The following is a 26,656-nucleotide window of genomic DNA, read 5'->3' on the forward strand; positions in this document are numbered from 1 at the left end:
TATTAGCGTTTTCATAAATCATCCCATCATCTTAATGGTTGTTCTAAACATTGGTCCCTTATCATAACATTTGGATATCCCAATCCGACGACTGTCATCACTCGATACGCGGTATCAATAAGTATGCCAGGAAAATGTCGTCAAAATTTTTTGGGAGTCAAATAAGCCGGTGCGTAAGGTTTCAAGCGTGTCTCCACATCTCACCTTGGTTTTGTATTTAGTCAGCATATGCTGTTACTTAAATTTACCCACTCTATTTTGGGGTTTGGTCTGGTATTTAATGGTATATACCGCTGAAATACCGCATTGTTTGAGTGTCGACACCTAACTCGTGTAGGGTTTCTGATATGATCTTCGCTTGGTTATTGTCTTATGAACAAAAATCGAGGTGGCGTATAATAGAAAGTACCCTCATAATTGGTAGGAAAATGAAGTAGCCTTGTTAATGCCATTCCTTAATATATCTTTACAATTTATCGTAGCGCATTCACTGTTCCCACATAAGCTGAACATAGACCTCCTGGAAATGCAAACTTGAATAATACATGTTGATTCCAAGAGCTTTCTGGTGTAATTTTGAAATTAAATATACAGCCTCCTATTGGGAAAATGTCAATTCCACATCCCACCGTGTCTTATTCTAGCGTGCCATACTTGTCAAACAAGCATCATTTAGGCATCATCCGATTCCCTAATGTAGTGTGTAAACTTGAGTAATATTTCCAAACTCCCACGAACTTTTTATACAGGATTTTTTTTGTTGTAGATGTATCAAGTGGTTGCTCAGGATTGGATCTTACACTCGTTGAACTCAATCGCTAACAGGCTTCAGCAAGAAAGCAGCCATAGAGACGATGTTGTATTTGGCATGAGTGGGTGTCACCAGCCCTCATTATCCTTCAACAGCATTATCCGTCTTTTCTCCGACACCTTGGAGCGTCAAAGACGTCTTGTAAGGTGCCTACAGGCTTCACCGGCACTCTGGGTAAGCCAAACGGATAGGTGGTGGTTACAATCTCGTACGATTTTGTGTGACCTTGAAGTATTATGTCACGTGTGGGATTTGGCATTCCTGTCCATCAACGTACGATCATGCTTTTGTCGTAGATTGATTTCATTTAAGTCAGAAATTCAGATTCGGCTGGTTTACCACCGGAATGTTCATACGTCGAAAATTACTATTATAATGGTATACCCCAGAAAATTTCGTCGATAGGCTTATAACTCATTTCGGAAGTGTCGAAAATTGTTTTAAGCGATATGTTGTTACCTAGGACCACGTACAATATAATAACCTGTTACCGTTTCTTAAGTAATGAATGCCTTTTTTTTCATAGCTCACCAAAGTAGAAGTCATGTATCGTCAACTCAATCGTGCCAATCCTGTGTGGACGAATCTCATATGGGACCAAAGGATTCCTTTGGTTCATCTTCGCAAAGCATTATCTGACAAGGCGCCAAGGGTGAATACAAAAAGGCCCATTGATGGTTGGGAAATGTCAACGCAGAAAAGTCGTCTGGTTCATACAAAATATATCGGCCAATGAGTATCGGTGCTAAACTCACGTCCTCATCATTCCATTGATTAAGAACCCCACGGTTTAACCATCGTCTTTTGCCTTTGCGTCGTGTTGGGTGGTGGGGTGCGCGCGCGTAGCGGTCGCTCCTGGGGGCTGGATAGCCCACCTTCGGGTTTGGTTCTTCCCATCAAGGGCGAGGGGGTGAGGGATTTAGTTCCACTAGATTTGGGGTTTGATGTTTTCCCGATGGGTAGTGAATGTTAGCTATGCAAAGAAGGGCTAGCCGGGAAACCGATTTAGGTTGTGAGGTCAGCAGCAAAAGATGAACTACTAATAATAAGGGATAATGATTAGTTAGCAGTTGTTTTAGTTCAAAAACCCAAGTAAATTTGTTTGTTAACAATGAATGCCAAAAAAGATTAGGAATACTGTAATTTTGTTGACCTTTGACGAAATTTGTTTTAGTTGTTTATCAATGGGCCCCGCTCTTCAAATAGTTGTGGAGATGGGGTTAGTAGTCGTCCGAGCTTTGTCAGTTTTAATTCTGACATCCAATTTCCCGTAGCCTTTTCTCGAGCATCTAGTTAAAAACAATATAAGGACTAAAGTGTACTCGAGAAGTCGATTTCCCACAAGAAGTCGGAACGTTGTTTTTTTCGGATGGTTATTTACTTGCCACGTTTCGAACTTGGTTGATATAATACCTAGTTCCGGATTTTACTGCATTTGCATCAACTCGCGTTATTACTATTTGAGTCGTTGATGTGGTTTCTATCATTCATGGTTATTGCATCCTTTCTCTCTTAGATAGTTTTCCCTAAGGCAGAGTTTTTATTGCTTTTCCATGATTCCTTCAAATCTATAGTCGCCTTAATTTGAACTGAGCTGCACTTTTATTTAGGACATCGGCTGTGATTCCACTTTTTTAGACCTGTCATTGCTGTCTCCAATAGCAAGGCCGACTCATTCAGTCACATGCCCTTGCACAGTAGCTTAAATTTAATTTGGCGTGAAGGCTTTATTACAAATCCTATGTGCGGGCAAGCTGTCAGACTTGTATTGCTCACGTACTTTCTGTTAAAGAGAACAACCTATCTTCACCTGCCAAGCCCATGTATTCACAATCAATCCCTCGACCCGAAGGTCATGGGTTCAGGCGAGCTCTAAGGCGATCGATATCAACATCTTTTTCGATTCCAGCAAGCAGTGCTATCGTATTGTTAGTGTTGAAGATGGACCAACCGGTATGAAGGTGTGTTTGGCTTTTCGTTAATTTGGTTCTCAAACTGTCTATCAGCATGAATTCTATCTTCACGACGCGAGATTTAAGAAAGTTTTTAATTTTGAAATAGCTAAATCTGCTCTTAATACTTTTGTAAATGGTACCTGCTAGCAATTTTTGGAGTGTGATGGAGCGATTTCGACATTTTTGTGGCCTTTTTGCTTTAATCAATGACCCAATCCACTACTTGTCAACGCAACTTTCAATGCTTTTTTGTTCAACAATAGTAATTTTATTGGGTTTTCCTTGTGTTTCTTGAAGTATTATGTTAACTCAAAACATTATTCAGGGCGTGTGTGTTGTCACAAAATCCACACATCTTTACATTTGAACTCTGGTTGAGAATTGTACATTTAGTTTCTCTTAAGTAGTTATTTCGTTCATGACGATTCCCAATTCTCCTCATGCATAGTCTCTTAGAGAACATGAGTGATAGCGGAGATCCTTAGTAGAGAGCTGAATCACTACTATGATGCGTTTGAGACAAATGTTATTTGATTTATCAAAGCTGACATGAATAAATTTTCATTTTGAGAGAAATCTCTTAGTTTCACGCATTAGAAAAGCTGTGTTTAGTTGACTATTTCCATATGAAATTATCCATGACGGGTATGACCCCATCTACGGTTTGCAAGCAATGATAGTTTTGGTATGATGCTCCTCCTAGGTGGTCATTAATAGCACTATTACACCGAAGATGGTGTTCAAACAAACGTCACAGAAATTCGGTCAATGGGCGGATCCGAAATCCTCGGGGGTTTTCGGACTCGGCTTTGATTCTGAAGTTGATCTCAGCAAGGTAGGTTTTCTATACGCCGTTACCTACAAAGTCTTTACAGTAGTGTGTCCATCGGCTGCGTTCATCTGTGTGCTCACGTAAATACTGCTGACAATTGTAACGTTTGGCTTCTTACTCCTAATCATCCGACTATTAGAAAGAAAAAAACCCTTGCTACCATTTATATCCACCATAAATATCTACTGATGTGGGCAGATGTGGGTATGGATAGTTATTGGGGCCCATTTTGCATGCAACCTTGTTGTCACACATCTATCTGATTATGGAATGATCGCTTATCTGCTGCCATTGCTTGTTGGTATTTTCACGTCATTCTTACAAGTGATCCCAAGTCCTACATGGTTAGAAAATCCCAAAGAATTTGTTTTGCATTAGCGTGTTAGTAAACTTGCCGAACGTAACAACTAAGCAAGCTCCCAAGTGTATTTGACTTAATTCTGAAAGGCATCCCTTGAAAATTTCCTGTATCTTTTCTCAGCGAACCTATTTTGTTGAAGGTTTTTATTCTAATCATAAAGAAGGAAGGCCCCAATGGCTGAATTTGCTTGTGTCATACCTGATTTTAGTTCTGATATTAACCCAACATTGTGGGAAAACACCGACAAGTTGCCAAAATATTATTATGTTTGATCATATCCTTAGGTTTTACGAATGTTTACGCTAACCGTAGAAGTCTTTAGCGTAAAACCTTATGCCCCATATCTTATGATTAGTTTAATTAGGTGACCTTTTTTCAATTTTAAATTCAAGCTTATAAAGTACCGGGCTAGGCGGTAAACTGCATCGATCTTGAAGCGAAGACCATTCAAGTTACTAGTGTTTAGTACGACTTATACGAGCACTAATTATACCTTTGAAAATGCACATTTAGTTTGTTGCACAGTTCCGACAATGTGTTGAAAATACGAAGCAGACGAATGGCGAATCAGTCGGTCAGGCAGCGACGAAAAAAGTGAGCTTCCTTTTTCCGTTGTTACTTTATTTCCCCTTGCTATTCGCAAAGCACTCCAAATTTAGTTTTTATGCTAATATTTTGGTTAATCTTCATTTCACGGAGAAAGTGCAAACTTTAATCCTACATTTTGTCAAATACTTATCGAAACACTAAAGTGCAATTTCATCATCGGCAAGTCACACAACAGAGTGCTGGCAATAGTTTTGAGTACTTCAAAGTTGTCGATGCAATATTTCTGTTATTTTTAAGTTTAAAACTTCTGAAAACCTTTTTGCAATGGAGGCAATTTTACCATTGCTTCAAAACATCTTACAAAGCATCGACCTTATGCACCTACGCAATTGTCTTGATCCTTGATTTCAAGTTGCAACTGCCTCTGTATGTTATCTTTTAAAACCGTCTGTCTTTTTCCTTCCTTGGACGTCAAGTGCCATTCATACATGTACGAAAAAGTCATTTTTAATGGCCGAATCTCCCTTTTATTGATTTTCACTGAAATTATCATGGGCAAGGAAATGAGATATTTAGGATTATCTCCATCAGGTGAAGAAATCGAACTAAGCATATCACCAGAGTAGTTTACTTCTGTGCGGTAGAGTGAACATTTCATATTCTGAGTAGTTTTCGCTAAAGCTTAAAATTTGCCGGTTATCAGTTGTATCGAGGAAACTTTCCTTACTACATTTCGGCTTAATTTGTCCACTTTTAGTCGTTTCTTGTGCAAATCATTCCTGGTACCGTGAGAGAGGGTACGCTATGAGTGGATAATTTGAGCACTTGCATTGTTTGCATAACCACTTGGCACCGTCTTATGCTCCTTCCGCCGTTCTGTTTTGTTGAGATGAATGTGCAAATTACCAATAGCGTCTGTCATAACTACGGTAATAAAGACAATTGCAATGTAATATGGTTGTGTCCATTAGTTTGGGTTATATGTAGCTCAGCCGTTGCTGTCTGCAAACTCTATTACGGCTAGATGTTTATAGGATTACCTGCTGTGATGTTTAAATATTTGTCATTGCTCCACTTTGTTAGGAACTAAGCACGCGTTTTATCCTTTTAAAGGTATTTGAATGTGCTCTTAGCCAAATACTTCAAAGGGTACCGAGCATGATCTTAGAAGCCTAACTGAGGCTTACTACTTTGTGGTTTTAAACTTACAAATATCTAAGGGCAAACTTGTATTCCACTTATGGAGGACGACGAAAGGATATATCTGGACTGCCTTACAGTTATATGAGGCGAAAATCTTTCAACTGATATCTGGAGATCCTGTTGGAAATTGCGGTTCATGTGCTACCCAGTTCTACTCCTGCGTTTCAATTTGTAAATTTACTTAATTGTCCTTGTACTCGCACTCATTATAAACCGTGCAAAGGTGTTACTAAAACTATGGGTGCGCACAGGCGTCTTCTCATTAGAATTTGAAGTTTTGAGGCATTTTCATTTTTACGCCTGTGTATCAGAAGAAGGTAAATAGAATTTTTTTCTATTCCGATATACATTGAGCGAAACCCGGGTTTTACACACTGCAAATTGGTACATTGGTCGCTGTGGCGGGTCACGAAGAGACGGCTTCTCCCCAGTTTCCAGAAATCATCCTTTTGCCTTCACTTTGCACTGCCTCTGAAAGAAAATCACATAGAACATGATTAAGGTAGCGTTGGGACCATTTTTTGGCACCCTGCATTCCCGTACCTCCATGAATCCATGGCGATTCGTTTTGCCTGTCGATGAAAACATCTGACACTCGTACACTGAGCATGGAGACAGTCATTTATTTCTCATGGGAGTGGTTATTATTAGCATATCTCTGTTTTGAACTCTCGCCAGGGTGAATCGCACTCCTCTCCCCTCAGGAATGGTCATCCCGTCCTCCCGGAAGCATTAGCGGTGGGTGAGCGCAGTACCCTGCCCCTTGCCGCGTCGCCGAACCCAACTCTGTTGAACACCTTCCACTCCGGCATCGGCTCTCTTCCAGGCGTGTCCACAGCCATGACTACAGTTGGTGAATCCGCCTCTGTCGGTGGTGATAGTCAGCAACTCATACATCAGCAGTACTACCAGGAACGCATCCAACGACTGGAACGTGAACTTGAAGCTGTCCGTCGACAGGCCTCCAAACACATTGATGTGGGTTGCTCACATGGTCTCTCCACCGTGTTGTACTACCATGCTTTACCTTTAGGTCTGAGGCTGTTCAGACACGTGTATGTTTATTATTTTGGGTAATTTCTTAGCGAATAGCCGGATTCTTTAGCAGGACGGGTCGTTTTGATTTTGTCCAACGTGGTAGAAATTACGCCTGTGGTGTAGTTGATGCAGCACTTACAATGCAATGTTTCACGAAAATTTGCTCAAAGATAAGCCTTTCGCGTGTACTGTGTACATTCGGCACGGAGTTAACTGCCTTCAGAACGACTTCCACCTAACAAGTAGGGACAGAACAAAACTTTTCTTTCCGCGAAATAGTACTACTTTCCTTCACCAACCTGATTAACGGAAATGACTAAATCTTGTATACACTCCTATTACAGTATTTCAGTTAATTCCTCTTATCCTCAACGCGGTTTAAGGTGATTGCTGGGCAATTAATAAAATTCTGATGGTCGGATTATTTTTTATGAAAACTGCCATTGAATTGTTACTACTGCTAAAGTGGGTTTCGTTTCTCTGGCTAACAATCTTCCTGCTCGGTCAATCGGGAGAGGAATGTTGGTGGTGTTGGCAGTAGTGACTTATCGCGTGTCTCTCTTCCACGCTAGCAACACCAAGTCCAATGCCTTTGTAAGTAATAAAATCGTTTTGGGTGAATATTTAATGGGTGATCGCCGTCTTTGGGTGCTCGACGCTTAAGAGTTCTTGGTTTTATGACCCCTGGCGTGCGCCCATCTATCCATTTAATTAGACAAGCGAACCCCCGGTGTTTGAACAATCGCCTATGCTAGCTGAAGCCATGAAATTAAAATAATTTTCAGTTGAAAGTAACGTTTATTTAGCGGCACTGATTTTATGGGTCATTAAATAAATCAAATCCAACGGAATGAGGTATGAACTGGGAAAGAAATCTTCTGGTAGTATTTGTCTGTGGTTTGTGATCTAACTCCGTGCGGTCGTGGTGTTTTCTTTCCATGAGGTACTGCAATTTTTTTGAAGTGACAGTCGCTTTGAGTTAATAGATGAATATTACAGAGATCCATCAACGACGTTATTCATACGTGGCCTTCGAAGGTTAGCTCTTTGACACTTTCGTGGCTGTACTTTATTATTGCGATTGAAACACGTGATGTCTATCATTCACCAAATGATTAGATATTGACCTTTACTGCCTTTTCCACGCCGTTGCTTCCATTTTTTGTGTTTGTACGCTTCCCATTTCGTGGTCTTTTTGGACAAAAGGCATTCCGGATAGTTACTTTGTTTAATTGTGATACATCATGATTTCGCGAACCTTAATGTGGGGATGCGACATATCTGTAGAATACCTCATCCTCTTGAGACCCGTTATTTTACTTTTTGCACAAAAGTGCGCATTTGGCATTTAATGGACGTTAGTATATTTACACATACAATGTAGCGCAATAGTAACAGTATTATATATTAATAGTAATAATATAGTTTATTTAATGCAAAAACTCGGAATCAGCCCAAATAGAGCCTTAGAAAAGTCGTCCAAAGGTGGAGTCGTCCTCAGGACAATTTAAAACGTGTTAGTTTTTCCTTTTAGAGTGAGAGCGAGGGCACGGGCACAGTATGCGAATTTTTCAGTGTAATTTTTGGACCACGCTACGTCTCGCCTCACGGGTGTGTGAGGGTATGGTCATATATGTGTGTACGCGTGTATGGCGAGGACCTTTGGCGGTGCGCGCTGCTTGGCGTCATGCTTACCGTCCACAAACAGAGAATCACACGCCAGAGATATCGGCTTATCATGGTCATTGTGGGCGTCCAAGTGTGAAATTGCTTGCCATTCCTGGGTCAGTAAAAATGCTTGCTTTTGTGTGTGCAATTATTGATAAACTATCACATGGACCCGTTCGTTGATGGGCACCTCAGCTGTTCGCCTGTGATAACTTTATTCGCAAACAAGATCCTCCTCATTCACGTCAATGGGGTGGGGGCCACTTTTCATTCACTAGTTTTACGTTGGGAAGGTGTGATAAGTGTCCGTACTAGAAAGGTGTGCACAAAAATGTGCAACCAAAGTAACCCTGCGCTTTCCAAATAATCTTCCGTTTATTGATCATAGGAAAAAAGAACTTCCTCTTTGGGAATTGCAAACAGGAAATGGGAACTACACTCATCCACTGGCAGCAGATGTCAGAAATAATGCCGCCTCTAAATATCTTTCGTTTATTGCACAATTTTGACAAAGCTGTTGTTTCCGAAATTCGAATGCTCTACCTTACAAATGTGTGACATTATTTGCAGTTGTCACGTTATCGAACTAATCTTGTTTCTTGACATAAGCCTACCAATAAACCAGTACTGACACTGGTAGTATTTTCTTAAAGACTTTGTCAACATTCTTTGAGCTCGTGTCTGCGCTGAATTTTAAGGGTGTGTACAAGACAGTTGGATATTGAGTCGATTATTGACCATCAGATCTCTTTTGAAGGTGCATCTTTGAGTTCCATGAAGAAATAAATTTTCCCCATAATTGGTGTTGAGAGGATTTGAGACGTATCTACTGGAATCTCGGGTGACCCGTGAATGAAATACGTTTAAAACGATCAGTTTTTTCCTGCTTCTCATCGTAACACAACACAGAAATAAAGTTGCCTGTGCACTGACAAATTTTGTCACTATTTCTTAAGCCATCTTATGATCATAGCGCGAATTCTATTTTCACATTTTGTGAATAGGATTACTGGGGCGGGGAAGATTTTTGGGGGAAGCAAATTCTATATATATATATATTTATAGATACAAGAAAAGGTGATTCACTATCATCCGCTTTTCTGCACACCCATTTCATCCTTTTCTTGCAATCGTGCACAGAAATTCTCCATTCTGTATTGGGCAGCCTACCGACACCAGCAGCGCATCGGTGCAGGACTCTTTTGAGATGGGCATGATCAAACTAGATTTGTTTAGCACCGGACAAGTGACACTCCAAAACAATCTGCTGCAAAAAGGAGCTAACTATATGTCAGTACCTGTGAAAGTGTTACAAAATGACTTTCATGAATCTTGTTTTACTTAAAAAAAAGCTGTAGCCATACGATCGTTTAAATTTATTGCAGAAACTATGCTGCAGCAGTTTAGAATGCAATTTTTTCCAATTCCCAAGTATGCCGAAGAATTAGCAGTAGCAGAATGTTGACTCAACTTTGAAGTGTTCTTGAGCATTATATGCTTTTGAAATCGTTATTAAGGATACGTAGATTATTGTTAGATTCATATATCTTAAAAACTAGGTATTCTTTACAAAAAAACTGGAGCAAGTAATTTTTCACCCTTTCCCGTAAGGGTAGTTGCTTTCCGCAGTCTTGAAAATCAAGTTAATCCAAGGGAAGTAATTAAAAATGTAATTGGAGAGGAGTGGCGTTTTCATTTCTGACACTTCCAAAATTTTGCATTTTTTGAGCAGAAGCAGCATTGAAAATATCTTGCTCTTATTGTAAATAATGCTTTATTTCATTCACTGGCGGCATAAGCTGCCTCGATTTTTATTGCTGTATTTTTCCAGTTGATGACCTGGCCGGTCTGATCGCATTTGGTTTTGCTATGCTTTCATCATCCAAAGCTGTTATTTTGCATCATGTGGAGGATTTCGTGGAATGCAAATGAGTTATGTAAAGATTAGTGATATTCGAGTGGAGGTTTTCCGCAGAAGGGCCTTAAGAGGCGCTGGAATCACAACTCGCACAAATGTCGGTGTAGGTATACTCAAATCCATTTTTTTGTAGCACTAGTTTTTATGTAACTACAAATGAAAGACATCTGATAATCTTTCTTTAATGTAGCAGTATCGATAATATAGCCATAATTATTGCTGACATTGACTCAGAAATTTCCAGTCAATCAGACTCATTCATTTATTTCACATTTCTGCCACAGTGTTAACAGTGTTGCACCGATCATTGACTTCAGTCGGATTCCTTGAAAAATATCTGCTTTGTGATTAGGATGATTGGTTGCCACTTCTTTCTATTCCTTTAATGTCGTTCGTTCCTTAATCCCCGCACACTCCTACGCACACCGCACGAAATGAGGGTCATGTAAACAAAGCGCTTGTTTGGAGAACACAGTTTGGATTAATAATGTCACATTGTCAATTACTCATAACCGTGTATTTAGGGGACTATTAGTGCCTCGTTTGCATGGCCCATGTTTTGCCGCCACGTGTCTGACCGATCCACATGATCCCAAAATAGCAGGCCTTTTACGCCATAGGATTCCCAACAGACGAGCTTGGCTTCTTATGTGTAGTTTTGGTCACCCAATTCTCAAATTTTGGAAGACTTGATTCCATATTTCAAATCTATTTAAATCAACCTGCATTTTCAAGAGCATACTTCGATTGAGAGCTGCTTTACTAAGGTCAGTTGCTGCACAATTTTGGCTGATTTGGCAGATTGTCATAAGCCGTCTTCACACAACATATCTTCTCAATTTTTGAATCTCTTTTACTATTCATATGAAAAATTGGGAGCCTGGGCTGTACTATCTTCTCCCATAGGTGAATCTTTGAGAAAGAAATTAGTCAAGTACATCAGACACCCTTCTGGATCTGTAGCGTGTTTGATTTGTTGGGTCGACCGATACTTAACGGAAAGGTGATTCGTATTAGTCGGATGGATGCGGTGATACCCGTTCTCCTGCTGGTTTGTTGATGGGAGGTATCAGGTAACGATTTCAATATTCACTGAAAGGGTGGAGCGCTCGATGTTGTTTAGTTGCTGTGAGTTGGGTTGTTTAGAGTTCTTGAGTTTTACCGCCTGCCAGTTGTTCTGATTCTTTCGAGGTCAAGTGGATAATGACAGCTAAGTTAAGTTTTTGCGTGCTTAGGATCGAACATCTCATTCCCAAAACAAGTTATCCCATTATTATACGACCTTGCTGACCTTTAAGTTTCTAAAAGTACCTAGAATTATTCGGATGGTTTTAATCTTCAATCCACCCCCACCTCAAGCGATGCCTCTTTAACCCAGATCAGAAACCGTAAACACGGGGCGCTCAAACTCCTGCTGCGTTGAATTTCGCAGTCCATGCTCTCTTACCAGTGCAACAGGATAGCAAACTTCTTTTCTGAAGGCGTCATAAAGGATGGCGTGGCCTGATGTTAGGCTCCACTCTTGATGGGATTATTTGAATTTCTTCAGTGGCCTAATGTAAAGGCGTTTAGTGCTTCACTGAGTCATGATTTGTAGTTTGCCTTTTTACAGTTTCTGCTACATCCCCCCTCCCCCTTTTTGCCGCCTCAATATGTGCTTTTCAATAAAAACAATTTTCCATGGCTTGACCAGTCTACACGGCCATAAAATCTAGTTATCCCCTGTCACTGCACTCACACGTGCTTTATTGAGACTTGCTGCCTGTCAGCCTCACATCGGCCTGTGTCGATACGATTGTGGGACTTCACTCCCACGAGGGTCTTTCGTGTGACTCATATTGTCTCCGGGTTTTGGCCGTACGATGCCGTGTTGTTGTAATTGCCCTACTCCTCGCCTCCGCAGACTGCGGCGATGAGTCAGCGCTCCGCTTGCCCAATCATCGTACTTGTCCCCCGTCCACATCCCACTGTCTTTCCCTCGTCAAGCATCCCGCCCTTCTGCAGTTGGTAAGTTCACAGGGAAAACATCGCTGTTAAAATTGTTCTTGTGTTTGTTATTTTGGGTCATAGGCAAGGCCTTCTCCAATTTGGCGTGCTTATCCACCCCAGCGACCAAGGTCAAGTTGGCTCAGGATTTCTTAAACAATAGTGTCTACTATCATTTCTTTAGTATCAATCTATTGACGTAATAGGTTAAACTAACCACATTCCCATTCGTATGTACGGCGCTTGATCTACGATAAAAGTCCCAATTTTATTTCGGCCCCCTAAACAAAATGACCTCATTTCTCACGCCGTCATAATCTTTAGCTTCCAAACTAGTAACCACGCTTTTATTAACCCGCACCTTTAGTAATAAGTTTATTAAGCGAACTAAGGTGTTTAGAAGCAGTGGTCTGTTTTCAAAGCAGATGCTCGCCTTGAAAAACATTTCCAACAATCACGAAACCGTTTGATCGGCATTGCCTGGCCCCGGCAAACGAGAGTTAGGCAACGCATTTCATTTGAAGTAATCATTGGATTCTTCTTGTGAAAAATAAGTCCTATGGAGAATTTAGAATGTCTTGGAAAAAAATAATCTTACGGTTTTAAGATCGTGTACGTGTAGACAGTGCACAGCCTTGTGCCTCGGTTTTCCTTACTGTCCGGTGGGTAAACGGGTTATGATTCGAATGTAATGTGATAACGGGGAACCACTATTACTTCTAGTACAGGTAATGCCTCTGCATACATACGTTAATTGGAGGGTGCTTAACGCAAGCAAGTTTTATTTGACCAGCTCTTAGTCTTTAGCTTCATCAAATCGGTGCACATCAATTGTAGTACAGGTTGAGTTTGAAATAATTAGGCGTCACCAGGTTGTTGCGTCAAACCTGCTCAATGAGGAATTCTCAAGGTTGCGTTTGGCCATTTTCAAACCCAGTTTGCTTGGCACGATTGATACATCACGGCTTGTGAACAGCTTTATTTGTGCTTTTATAATCTTTCTAGAAGCTCATTGAAAGGTTAACAGAAGGCCGGAACTGAGTTGGTTAACGGCTATGTACCGCCTGTGATCCCAAAAGGCACGTATGTCTGAAAACGGACAACCTTAGTATCTGAATGACAAGGTCGGAAGCGCAGTTACCACGATGATTCGAACCAAATTTACTTCCTAGAATTATAGGGAGGTAGAACGCCTATTACCAGCGCGCAAGTCGTAGTGCTTAACAGTATTTAAAAAGCCCGTCTTGCTGCAGTCCGTCAGTCCCAGTTCCCCGGTGAAGACCATCTCCGACGGCGTGGACCTACGCGATGGACTAGAGCGCGTACACCTGGTGTCCTCAGACGGTGGGAGCGGTGCCAGTGGGACTATCACGGGAGCTAGGGGAGGTGCCTCCCTGGCGCACAAGGCGCCCATCCTCCTCGCTGGCGTTGGTGGTGGAGGCGACACCGTGGAGCAGCAGCTAGTGGGGAGCGAGGGCGGCAACCCGCCAGACAGCGCGGTCGCGCTGCTCAAGTTACACAATCGGCTGGGGCGAATTCTGCAGGAGGCCTGCGATCTGCACAAGCAGATTGGCCACCTCCTAGCGACTGTGGCCAATCAATCCGTCTGATAACTTCTGCCTGCCTCGTCCCCCTCCTTTTTCTTCTCCCTTCCATTCCCTCACAATCACTTAGAGCGCAAACCGCGTCACTTGCAAAATGTATTAACGCTATTGTTAGTCGTATATCGCATAACTACTAGTGTTTCCCCAACAATCACGAAAGTGGAGCAGTGGGTTACAGTTTTGGAACCTGCGTCCATAGAAATTGCGCCTCTTCCAATACTATGTTAATTACTGAAAACAGCGGTGCCCGTATGAATATACTCAGCTGCATCGGTATCCCGCCACACAAGGGCGGTGACGTTCTCGAAGCATCATGTTAAAGTTGAAAACGATGTAACAAAGCGCCGTTTACTGTGGAATGTTGTTTCTCAAGCTTGGTAACCAGGCTTGATGCAGAATCGTCGAACATCTCAGCACTTTTATACGAGACTCAACAAGGATTTCTTGGAGGAGGAGGGATTGGGACACCACCCGCGGGAGGTGAGATAGCGAGTAGGCGACGTCAAATAGCAAACCACACTAACCCGGAGCCGATATTGGCCATCGCCACCAACGACCAAGTCGGAAACAAAACCACTACCCTAGACCTTAGGAAGACAAGCTAGCAATCGCAAGGGGGCATCGGCACCTAAGGCTGTCGAGTCGACGGTATTCGTAGTGGACTAGCGGTGTCACGAGCTGTCGTGTTGATAGTCGCTTAGAGGTCGAGCACAACTCCGATACCACCACTTCAAGATTACACGAGGAACAATAATGAGCCTTGCCAGAAACAACGCCTTAGTCAACGGTCGCATTCATACCAACTCCTGCGAGATATTAAAACCAGACTGAGGATGCGAATATGTGGGCGCACACATCGCTCCTTGGAGTAATAAAGGGTTGGAAGATGAAGGTATCTAAAAAACGCCAAGAGCTACTCAGTTTTCTCTCTCAAAAACATTCTTCTTGAGAACTTTGATTATGCCCAAAGAATGCAACGACTCCAGTTTCCGTAATATGCGGGTTTCACCATCACAAGGGCTAAAAGATGTTTCAGTGGGGAACAGTCTATTGCAACAGTAGGGCTGTGTGAGGAAAAGGGCGTCGTGAATAGAAGCGAGAAATGCAAGCTAGTGTCGCTGCAATTGCAACAAAGCTTATGACAGCGTGAGCACGAAAACGCGAAAAAGAAGCAGACTGCCAACTATACAAAGGATTCGCGGCCACACGTATACATTAAGAATATTTAATAAAAAGGAATTGAAGCTTATACCCACACAGTGCCTACGAACTCGAGGCTGGGAATACACGACCAGGATTATGAAGCCGCCTCCACGGAAGGTTGACGCCGAGCCTGAGCGGCGAACCCGCCACGTAAGTAGAATGAGCCACGTGTACCACGACCGCGTCCACCTACAAGTCAGGAAATACGCTTGATGGGAAAGCAACGCCAGACCCGGAAAGAGCAATCAGACCTGAACCTCTGAACGCCATTCCTCCGTTCCCGCGCCCTCTACCACCACCACGGAAGCCACCCCTAAAACCCGGTCGCCCGCCGTTTGCTTCCCCTTCGTTAAAGGGTGGACGAGAGGGCCTGTGGTCCTGAGGTTCTCGAGGATGTGCCGATTTACCACGAAGAGGTTGATGATCACAATGTCCATTTTGACCAATCGGTGACTGCTGTGGCGGTGAATGAGTCGGCGCTTTTATGAGTTCAGAGACTTGCGGTGCTTGTGTCCCGCGGACACAATCCGCCCACGACTTAGCTCCACCCGCGGCAGACTTAATAACCTGCTGTTGTGCTATTTCAGCGTCTATTACAGCTTGCAGAGATGTTGGCTGCGACTGTACTAGTTCAGGTTGCTGAAGAACACCATTGACGGCGTCTCCTCGATTAGGCTTCTGCTTCGATTTCGGCTTTTCAGCAATCACAGTTTCCGATGGTGGTGGCACTGTTTCCACCACCTTCAACATGGGAACCTTTTCCGCCTGAGATTTTTGAGAAGAGGCCGCAGGTTTCGCAGCGACAGGAGCGGCGGGAGCCTGTGACGTAGTTAACACTGCCTCCGACTGTTCCTGAGGTATCGATGGAAGAAGTCGAACTGGGTGCGAGAAAGAGTACACGGCTGACTGTTCGCCGGATAGACGCACAGAAGTAACTTGAGAAGCCTGAAACCGAATTTAGGTTGAATCATTGCATCAGTCGAAGTGAAAAGAATGTGAAAACTCGATTTTTTAAGAAACGAGACCATAAAAACCCCCAAAATTTAAAACAAACAACTACGCATGGGAAGGATGTACACAATTCATCACATGAAAAACGATGGTCGGAGGGAGGCTCTAACCTGAAGAAAATTAAAGTTAGTTTTGAGTGGATCGATGACGCTGTTAAGAATAGCTTCAGCTGGCAAAAATGCTGCAGTCGAGGAAGGGGATTTTTCAGATACCGCCACTGGCGCGACATTGCAAACAGGCTCCCCTTGAGATTTCACAGATTGATCAGCCCCTGACACTTTAGGATGCTCAGAAGCAGGTTTATCTTTACGCATGCCACCTAGAGGTGAAACAAGTGCGGATCGAACGAATTCGTTGGAGAGAAGATCGAGACAAGTTTGTCGCAATTCCGCGAAGGTTGCCGAACGCGATTTTCCGCCTTTGCCGTTTACAGACGCTTGCACACCATTCGCCAATTTAAACAAGTATTCTGCAGGTCGCTTGAACAAGTCAGAGGAATCCATGTCGTCGATTTTAAAACCGTTGGGTAGACGAAAATTGAGTACCCTTGATGCACCTTCCAACACTTTGAACTGGTTCGGGGATGAAGCCTTAATAACAGCTTCCTTCACTGCGGGCAACTGAACCTTCGAAAGCAGCTCCAAAATTGGGCAGATCTTTCGAAATGTATCAATGGTGTACTTCTCACGCAAGGCAATCATTCGAGTTTCATTCTCCTTCATTACGCCTTCAACTTTAACTTGCATCTCGGTGATGACATCAGTAGTTTCCTTTAACGCATCAACCTGTTGGCAAACTGAATCATATTCGGCAACCGCTTTTTCTTGATCGGAGGTAAGACAACCTCCATTGCGTAATGTTTCCTTGTAGGATTCCAACCTTGCCTAAAAGATTAAAGTAACGCCGTGGAATTACCTTGCGCTTAAGAAGATTTCTTTGCTTCTTCTCAAGATTGCAGGCATACTCAGCCATTACAACAGTGGGAGAGACAATCTCACCAGGCATTTTTCTGAAGCACGTAAGCAAACGACTGCTCGCGCCGAATTGAGAAGAGGGTTGAGTCACTTAAACAATGCATCTCATTCCAATGAACTGCAAGCGTTTCAGCAAGTGGTGCGAAATCAGTACTAATTACTTATACTATTTATATTTTATATAAATTAAATGATTTATTTAGTATTATACAAGCATTTGGGGGTGTAGCAGTTAAACAACAATAGAATGGATTATATTTACCTTTAACATTGATCTGAAAAAAACTTTGCCCTTTAATCCTACTTCTGCAATGTTTTAGATAAAAAACCTATCCCAAAACATCCGTCGTACCCAGTTCATGAAACTCGTTGGCTTGTAATTTTACTGAAAGTTCGTTCATGTTATTAAGCTTGTCAAACACCCGATTTCAACGTACAACGAATACTTCCAACCCTGAACTGTAAGTTGGGCGGTAATGCAATACTGCCCTGAAACTACGCTTTAGGGGAAATGTGGCCACGCTGCATAATGGGACACAACCCCCCACTCCCATAAGGGTAATGACCTCCGGCAAATCAAGTCCCCCACGATTTTGACACAGTATTGGCTCAATTCTTCATGACACCCCCCGTCGTAAATCGTGTGCACTGACGATGGTCGCGATCACCCCAGGGATCTACTGTGAAAACAGTCCTCACCGGTTATATCCGTGACCGTTTGCCGGGAAAGAAGCTATAAGGTGCAGCACCCACTACTGTATATCAGCTCAATCCTTTGTACGTATACACCTCATCTTCAAAGTATTTACGGAGTGTCAAGCAACCTAAGTACGAATTGAGGGGAGACAGTGGAAGCCAATCCACAAAGTTTTTTTTGCCATTATTTTGTTGAACGCGGCTGTTGCCCGTAGTTCCTGATGGCGCCTGCTGCGAGAGACGAACCTGATGCGAGAACTGCAGGCCCGTTGACACAGCTGGGTTTAAACCGTCCTGCAACTCACAGAGAAGGCTTTTAGATGCATTGGCAATAGGAGCAACAGGACCCCCGTCCCACACGCAATCGAAATCTCCTATGCGCCGTTCGTCTCCATTAAGCCGACCCTCCATGTCAACCACATTTAAGGTGTCACCCAACAGCTTAACCTACAATGAAGGATACAACAGACAGTGATCTCGTTTAAAGGAGCGGGTTAGTCTTGATTACGCACGAAGACGAACCATTAAGAACATCGCTTTCATTCAGTTTTTACTCCAAATAGAGGAATAAATGATTGCGTTGAAACTAAATATCCTCGACACACAAATATTAAAAATTAGAAATTCCGACTCCGGTTAGTGTAAAATAAAATCAGAAAGAGGATTCAAGAAATGGAATACGGATAGCCTATAGGTGTATCAGAATTCACGTATTTACATCTCCCCATGCGTACAAGAAGCTAAACTATGCCATGACAGTAACACTAAATATAATGTTCAGGCTGCTCACATGGTTTTCGGGCTACTGTTGCATAAAAACACGGTAAAGATGCTCCAGAAAATACGGATAAGTAATAATAAAAGCAGTGGTCATGGTGCATATAAGTAGAATGTCAAAACAACTTAAAACAATTCGGAATATTTCTTTTTTAGCAGGAGCGTGCGAAGGTATAAGAGGTATGTGCATTACTTTCAAGGCGTAGTCTTCGTTTGAACTCGCAGTCAAAGATGGCGAGGCATTTATTTCGAGGAGCCAAGGTTTGAGACTGTTGTCTACGAGGATGTCGTAGCCGTAGAGCTCAAAACAGTGTTTGTCGCTGATCATCACCTTCTGGACGCTCAGCAGGCTCAAAATGAAAATTTTATCGATTTCCCGAAAGAGTTTGGCCACCTATTAAAGAGTGAAAGGCACGAAAAGGCTTTTGGAGTTCCTAATCAAGTGACTGACTTAGTATCAGTTTATTTGTCTTATCAAAATAACTCAAAGTCCAGTCAATAGTAAATATTGATCTAGCGTTACCAATAACAACTAGCTGCTGTTCTATTTTTACGTTTTATGAATGACGTGAAGGGGGCAGTGTGGCCGCACGGAGTTGAGGCGTATCGAGGCAAAAATTTACCCTTTCAAATCCGTGTTTGGCTAGCATGTACCGTCGAAGACGACAGATAGACCACTTGCAGCCCTTCATCGCATCATAATCAGGCGCCGTTTTCTGAATAGCAACGTTGGTCAAATGGATATCTATTTGACAAATGTAAAGTAAACATGGCTGGTATCTTGCCTTGAGTTTGATAGATAATTAAAACCAAATAGAGTTACAATTTGAATGGCATGATCTAATATGGTGGAGCTGAAAAGCCTCTTTAAAATAAAAGTAAATGTAAAACAAACCAATCTAATGGAATCAGAGGATAGGTTCAAACTTGATAAAGCACTTCAAAAGGATACACTGGTCATCAATTGATTCCATAGAAAACCCGACGTTCGACAACCTTGCAAAACCATCTCTGTAAACCCAAGCTTTCAAGGGTTGGAACTAGGAAACAAAATTGAAAATCAACGCACTGAAGGTTGCGGCTCAGACGACAGGCACAGATCTAGTTTTTCCTTAGTCCTTTTCGTATAGAGGAGTTTTGCAAAAGGCATGAATTTTTAAAATTTTGAAGAAGAAATACACTAGAAAAAAAACCCACAAGTTGTGGTGAACAAACGAAACCTACAGAAGTAACAAGCACGTAAACTCGCAAATCAAATTTCCTCCCACCGATCAAATATGGATTATCAATGTAGCGCGAAACCACATAGTGTTCAGGTAGTTCCTTGGCGTCTGCGTCAGCATTAACCTCATTCTACATATAGAGGTCCAATTGCAAAAAAATCACCTTTGTGAAGTAGTTGAAGCTACTTCCCCTTTTCCAGGCTTCAATATCCTTTAACCGTCGAAATAGGAAAATCCCTTTACCCTGTGACTTCGCAACAGGCTTCATAATCCAAATCGACCCAGGATTTCTCCTGAATTCCTCTAGAAACATATGATACTCCATCTGTTTAAATTCATGTTAGGTTATTAAACATACCGGCAGCTCGAAAGTTGATGGCATAAAGTCAAATCTGTCAACCAATATATCGATTGTGAAACATGACCTACGCATTCGTATTTCTACACCCGGTTTCCTTTTCAAATTTCTTTTTTGCCCGCTTGAGATTTCTAACCATTAAGTTCTTTCTAGTAAGCTAAAGATCAATGCAAATAAAGTTGACAGATGCGTACATTCCTCAGTTCGTAAATAACATTAAGAAATAAGCCAATAATACCTCAAAGTGGTTACGGAAATGACATAATCGAACGTGATCAGCCAGATATTTATGATCAAAATTATCACGCATCCACTCGATCGTACACCAGAAAAAGTCGAAACTTTCGTCCTCACTACATAATAGTAATCTAAATGCAAGGATACGGTCCAAGCTCCTGCCAGCCTCTATTTCTCAAGACGTCTAGAATTGTGTTGCTTAACGAGCAACGAAACTTGATTACGCTTAAGGGATATGTGACAAAAAATTAGCAGACGAATACCCCTTTGATTCAGGATCCCTTCTAAAAGCAACTTTTGCAGATTGCATAATGCAATCCCGACACCTGTCCAGGGGTTCGTTACCCCAATGTGGCGCGCCACCGGCTACACACCTAGCGCCTTTGGTTCGTTATGCAACGAATAAAGCAAACAAAAAATCGCAAATTATTTTAGTTCTACAGTTCTACTCTAGTCATATGAATTACTAGATCACTTGTAGGCATAATAGCCTACAAATAATTCATTACTTCAGCGACAGTTTCGTTTAGGAGATGAGTTTTTTCCAATTTTTAATAAGTAAACTGCGATCGTCTTACTTTTACCTACTTGTGCAAATCCTATTTAGAAGCGCATAATGCGTGGCAAGGTCAAAGACCGAAAACCAAAATCCTTATGCTGTTAGTGTAAATGTACCTAATGTCATTTTTTGCCGTTAAGTATGTATGCTATCCTGAGGTATAAATTGTGATGTCATGTTTACCTACAGGAAAGTGTGAAAGCGAAGCAATATTCTGCTATTCTCTTCTATGTTTGGGACCCGTTTTCACTCCTACTTTGTTTTAGTTTGTTTAGTCTTTCCAGAGTCCATTAAATTGTTCCCGGGAAATCAAGCAATCTCTGATCACTTGTTCCAGTGCCTGTTAGCGTTGTCATGGGTAGTCCGGCGTTTCGTGCTGAATAAATTAGATCTGTACTTTTTTGTGATACATGCCTGATGGTTGATTGCTATTTATACAAGCTCTGTATAGGATATAATTGTCTGTGTGTCCCCCAGCTGTAGAACCTTCTCCATTGTAGTCATTAATTGTTGTTGCTCGTGTACTTTTTCGCGGTGAAACCAAGGCCTTTTTGTCTTTTTTGTCCAACGGAAGACACCCACGTTTCATATTGTTGGAGTTCTACTTTTTCAATCTGTCCCCTCATGTGTTCCATTATGATAGTTTGTTATGTTAATTTATTGATATCATGCCTTGCATTTTAGGTGCGTGAGTTGGTGATGGCTTCATTGACAAATCCTATTTCATCTCTCCGAAGCTATTGTAGAATTGAGGGTCTACAGTTTCATCAGAGAGTTATTGATGAAACTGGTCTTCCACATGAGCGATTGTTTCATGTACAGACTATTGTAACAAGACAGCAGAACGCAATAATCCCTAATTTGTTTGATGGTTTTGGCCATTCCATTAAAGTCGCGAAAAGAAACTCTGCGCTCACGGCGCTGTCTTCTTTGAATCAACAGAATGAGCTTCCCCTTGATGCCTCGGTGTGTTATTTTGTGGTAGATCTATTTAAATTTTTTGGAATACTCTTTATTTGAGAAACCTTTTTACCACCAAATGTTTCAAACTATGTTTGCTTCCCGTCGGTATGCTGATTGCATCTACGTGCAGTCTAAATTGCCTATGCCGTGTTAGGTAATTAAGATGTTTTAAAACCCAAGTGAAATATTTTCGACTGTACCTAGTTTCCTCTTAAATAGTAAGTATGTGGTTTTAAGTAGTGTTCTGGAATTTATCTTAAGGAATGCATTTTGCTGGCGAAAATGCGATTATTTACAGTTTTTGGGTTTCTATCTGTGCGAATGAATTATGCCTTTTCTGTATAAATTAACCGATTTATTTGCGGTAACAGGAACTTTAGCGGTAGTTTTGCCTTACTGGGACGTTGACCTAGTTTTTTAAATACAGCTTATGTGCTTCCAATTATTAGAAAATTGATTGTTATTGTCCAAACATACAGCGTTCGTAGTGATAGAAAAAATGACCACTGTTTGTTATAATCTCGAAACTAATGTTGCTATCGTTGGCTCTTGCCCCGCTGGTAGTTACTTATTTGCATTTGATCATGAGGACAATCTTATCAGTCAAGCTGGCCGTGCTTCATACTGCGCAAATATTTTTTTACCGTGATACATTTCATTTTTGGTTCGTAGCCTAGACAAGATGGTTTGGAGTCCATACTGAGACTTTTTGATGCCGAACTTTTGCCGTCAAAGCATTCGTACGCAGACCTAGTCAAGTTAGGGAGGCTGTTCAAAGTACCGATACGACTATTTAAATCTGGACTGGATCACTGTGTGTCATTTTGCGAATGCAAGTTTCTTTCGCCGCTGGGATATCAGGAAGCGAGCTTCAAAGCTTTGAGCGTAAGTGTCATCTTTTAACATACGGATGGGCAGCGGCGTTGAAAACTGATTAAAAGTAAAGAGGGGGCTTAAAATCTCATTATAGTTATTTTAGCAGACTGTCTCGCTAATAGATATTAGCTAATACATTCCTCAACCCACAATCAAACAGGAGATCGGAGATTATACGATCTCTCAATCACGTATTACCGACTTAGCTCAAGGAGAATGGCTTTCCCAAACTGCATGATCAGGTTGCATACTAATAAGGTTATAGAATAAGCAGGCTCAAATTTTCCTAACATGCGTTGATCCCAGTGTGTTTTGTGACTCAGGCAATTCGCGCACTGGTGGAAAAGATGGATGAAATCTGCATTCAAAGTTTTGTTTGGAAAGTCGGTCTTCTTGCACGTCTCCGAGGTTTTTCAGTATCTTACGAAGTTGTAAGTCAAGGATGTTCATCAGTTTTTTTCCCCATCGAGTTGAATTTAACTCTAACTTTCCAGATGAAACACGTTTCAAAATCTCAATTTTCCGCATCCTGTGTCCTGTTCCCACTTATCAAAACCGAGGCATCCGCAAAAAGTGTGAAGCGAGCAAAGGAGCTTGCCGCGCGTCTAATGCTTGACAAATTCAAGAGCGGTGATATTACTAGATGTTCACCGTTGCAGAATTCAATAAAGGTGGCTTATCAAGCAGTGGTTTAAAGCGAACTCTTTGAGCAAAAATCGACTCCTTCTTTATGCATTTTAGCCTCCAACAGCAAATCGGAGAGGAGACAATGCTGCTTCGCGGGGCGATCTGACGTACACAGGTTCCCTCCATCCTGTTGAGCGTTTGGAGCTCAATCAACGCATCAACGATGAGCCACCACCTGTTTACACCGTAGAGAAATTGTCACCTTCGATTCCTGCATCACTTTCTCGTAGAAGCGGCGGAACCAACAAAGCAAACCACCGATCAGTAAAATTTCGTTATTTTGTAAGTTTTTAAAAAGGCAAGTTAATATTAAATACTTTGATCATGCAGAGATGGTTGATTGGTCTACTTAAATTGGACGCGAATAGCTGTACCTTCTGTTTTCGTTTGAAGTGCAGACTGGGCGAGATGGTTATTCGAGGTGCTGCGTGCGATAACAAGCGGCTTGCCAAGCGGTCGGCCGCAGAGAGGGCATTGCAAGCCATAGGGATTAGTCCCTATCCTCACTTAGCACGGTCTGCTGTCTCGCCTCCCCCAGCCCTCCACCACTCCGCCCCAGGTACCAGCCCACGCGTGCTGTACGGAGGGTAGATGTGCTCCAGACCAGTAGTGCCGCTTTAGTGTGACTGCCGATGCATGAGACTCTCAGCATGCTGTGTGCGTTAGTTAACCCTTGGCTCCACTTGCATGCTCATTTCTCCTGGTTCGTACCTCATTGTGCTTGTTAATTTCATTTCCTGGGTTTCCATTTAAGCGTCCAATCACACGTACTATTAAAATAAAATACTTCTAATGAGACCTGAATAATGATCGGACTTTTATGAAATTTATTGCTTACAATTGAAGTGATTGATTGAATTTAATTTCCTCAAATTTTTTAGGTGCAGTGGGGCGTCAACAGGAGAAAATTGAAGTAAGTTAAACTTTATAAAGAAGGCCGTGCATAGTAGGTAGCATGTTGACATGAGGCAAAAACTACCTAAGACAATACCATTTGTGGATGAACGAAAGGACTTCCATCTTGATCGATTCCACAGTAAATACATGCTCAAGCGATTTTAGAGTCAAATAGTTTCCAACTTGTGAAGTGCCCTCCATTCCCCTTGGAAATCAAAGTATAAAAGAAATCTATTGCAAGTCTTACCATTACTTAACATGCATTTAGTACATTAAACACGATGTTTCAGGTGTCGTTTTGACATTATTAAGAGTTAATTCATTGGCACAGTTCTGTGTACTCGTGTTTTTACTTTAATCGCAAATGGGTCTTCGTAGGGTACCATGTTAACTTACACTGTAAAGTAGTAGTTTTATTTATTTGCTAATTTGTCCCGTTTTACTATAGGATTCACTTGTTACATTTTCGTGTGCGGAGGAAATTCTCATATTCAAAGCGGCTACGCTGTTGAATGTAAAATCCCATTTCAAGTCTTCTAATGGAAGGTATGGTCTTGACCTGTATGAAGATAAGTTAATTTAGGGTTCTGCCGCCAGAAACACGCCCACAAGCAGATGGTATCATCAAGTTTTAATAAATAGTGAAATTTAATTGATTGTGGACCCAAATTAAAACTTTGCAGCGTTCTTGTCGATTAAGGAATGTGCCTCAGTAGTGATCCTGATTGTTAAAGGTCACATGGTGAATCACTCTAGACACTTTCTTGCAGTGGTAATCAAACAGTCGTTTATGGGTTTCAGTTAAACAGTTTTTTTTCCAACATTCTAGATCACGAAGCACCTTGCGAAATGTTTCTTTGCATTCATCGACGAAAAGTGGTAGACGCTGTTGGTCAGTTGGAATTGACACATTTGGGTGTGGGCTGCAGCAATTGGTGAGGATCCGCTGATAACTCTCACTCCCACTAGTTTTTATTCATTGCAAACTATGCTAAACAAGACAGCAATGCCCTCATTTAAGTGTTATAAGTTCTCGGAAGTACGGGATACGTCTTGAAATGGAAATTCATATCCGGAAACGGTTAGCAAATATGTGGAGATCTACACTATATGCTTCTTAAGGCGAGTAATTACAGCCTTTTTTATTTTAGTTCGTCTTTGGTTTTTTTTTCTAGGGTAACATGGATACTACTAGCAAATATCATATCGGGACTACTGGACTTAACAAAGGTAATCTTTTTAAAGGTTTTTATAAAACATTTTTATCGCCAATGGATAACACTTTTATACTTTTTTCCCGAGAAAATTGTGCAATTTTTAGCTCATAGCACGAATGCAAAAAAAAACGTTTCTTTCATTAGAAAATTGTCTCAATTGGAAATCCGAGGAGCAACAGCTCCCAAGTCCGCGTCAGGAGGCCGTTGCCTGGCAGTTGCTCTCACAACTCATTCGTGTGCTCGCTTTCCAGAGGCCCAACGATAACTTCTCTGCTACCGCAGAATTTGTCAGTCCGGACACCCAGTTGCTTCAGATGTGCAGCCGTTTTGGCATTCCCTGCAAACTGACCGAGTTACCTGGCTTTAAGTTTACTGGGGGTGGAGCTCCAGTATTTCAAGTCAGTCCTTTCGCTCTCACGTTTGCTTAAGCTCTGTTGGACTAGCGTTGGGTTTAAATAAGTGTGGAGGCAAAAATTTTAATAAAAGCGATGTGTCCAAATAGTCGTAGATATTTAAAGAGTTTTTTTAACTTACAGACAAGAAAGTTCCATAATTTCGTGGGTTTGGGCTGCGCGTTCTTGCTGCAAATTGGTGGAAATCATCTAGGTTCTCTTTGTTTGCCATCCGCCACTGGTACGGAGAGGGGGTATTGGACTTCGAGCAGAGGGGCAATTCGTTTGGAATGCCAACACAATGGCAGAGGTGGTTGCTTTTTATCTACTGCTGCGAACAGAGAAACTTGCAGGAGAAGTTTGGCGTTGTATGTTCTACGAGGTCTTCCTGATCTTTCCGAGTAAATTCCTTTCATCTGAAGCGGTATGGCAATAATAGCTGAGTTGTAAATGACTCAACCATGTGAAATTCCTCTGCATCACATTATTCTTCCATATTTGCATTAAAAAATTCAGAAAAGAAATGCTTGTTTTTATTGATTTTGGAAGCAAAATAATTTCAGAAGAATTCTAACCCAAAATAATTTAGAGCTATTTCCGATAGAAATATTTTACCCATTTATTTGTTAATGACGCCAATCTTGTTGGGTTGCCCCCATTG

General features: G+C 41.7%; 4 protein-coding genes across 4 annotated transcripts; 2 read left to right on the forward strand and 2 right to left on the reverse strand. All coding sequences in view use genetic code 11, as the record gives it.

Annotated features, from left to right (window-relative positions):
• Positions 1–1,995: 1,995 nt before the first annotated feature.
• Positions 1,996–13,931, forward strand: EGR_00782 (Homer protein; the record flags this gene model as incomplete). The annotated part of the gene is made up of 8 exons (XM_024490031.1): positions 1,996–2,030; positions 2,604–2,772; positions 3,470–3,601; positions 4,473–4,553; positions 6,390–6,689; positions 8,284–8,360; positions 12,105–12,342; positions 13,575–13,931. 8 exons carry the CDS (start codon positions 1,996–1,998, stop codon positions 13,929–13,931), a joined length of 1,389 nt encoding a protein of 462 aa, XP_024355434.1.
• A 1,291-nt stretch (positions 13,932–15,222) lies between these two features.
• EGR_00783 (hypothetical protein) lies at positions 15,223–17,144 on the reverse strand (the record flags this gene model as incomplete). The annotated part of the gene is made up of 4 exons (XM_024490032.1): positions 15,223–15,317; positions 15,380–16,073; positions 16,250–17,023; positions 17,055–17,144. 4 exons carry the CDS (start codon positions 17,142–17,144, stop codon positions 15,223–15,225), a joined length of 1,653 nt encoding a protein of 550 aa, XP_024355435.1.
• Positions 17,145–17,875: 731 nt separating this feature from the next.
• EGR_00784 (putative tubulin polyglutamylase TTLL9) lies at positions 17,876–20,306 on the reverse strand (the record flags this gene model as incomplete). Its single annotated transcript, XM_024490033.1, has 7 exons — positions 17,876–18,256; positions 18,780–18,980; positions 19,210–19,302; positions 19,811–19,939; positions 19,973–20,134; positions 20,168–20,201; positions 20,239–20,306. 7 exons carry the CDS (start codon positions 20,304–20,306, stop codon positions 17,876–17,878), a joined length of 1,068 nt encoding a protein of 355 aa, XP_024355436.1.
• Positions 20,307–20,753: 447 nt separating this feature from the next.
• On the forward strand, positions 20,754–26,400 carry EGR_00785 (hypothetical protein; the record flags this gene model as incomplete). The annotated part of the gene is made up of 12 exons (XM_024490034.1): positions 20,754–20,790; positions 21,239–21,321; positions 21,648–21,929; positions 22,599–22,811; positions 23,126–23,233; positions 23,297–23,473; positions 23,544–23,771; positions 23,883–24,048; positions 24,371–24,402; positions 25,562–25,616; positions 25,748–26,001; positions 26,140–26,400. 12 exons carry the CDS (start codon positions 20,754–20,756, stop codon positions 26,398–26,400), a joined length of 1,896 nt encoding a protein of 631 aa, XP_024355437.1.
• Positions 26,401–26,656: the final 256 nt, after the last annotated feature.

This window comes from Echinococcus granulosus (assembly GCF_000524195.1).
Source record: "Echinococcus granulosus chromosome Unknown EG_S00003, whole genome shotgun sequence".
Lineage (NCBI taxonomy): Eukaryota > Metazoa > Platyhelminthes > Cestoda > Cyclophyllidea > Taeniidae > Echinococcus > Echinococcus granulosus.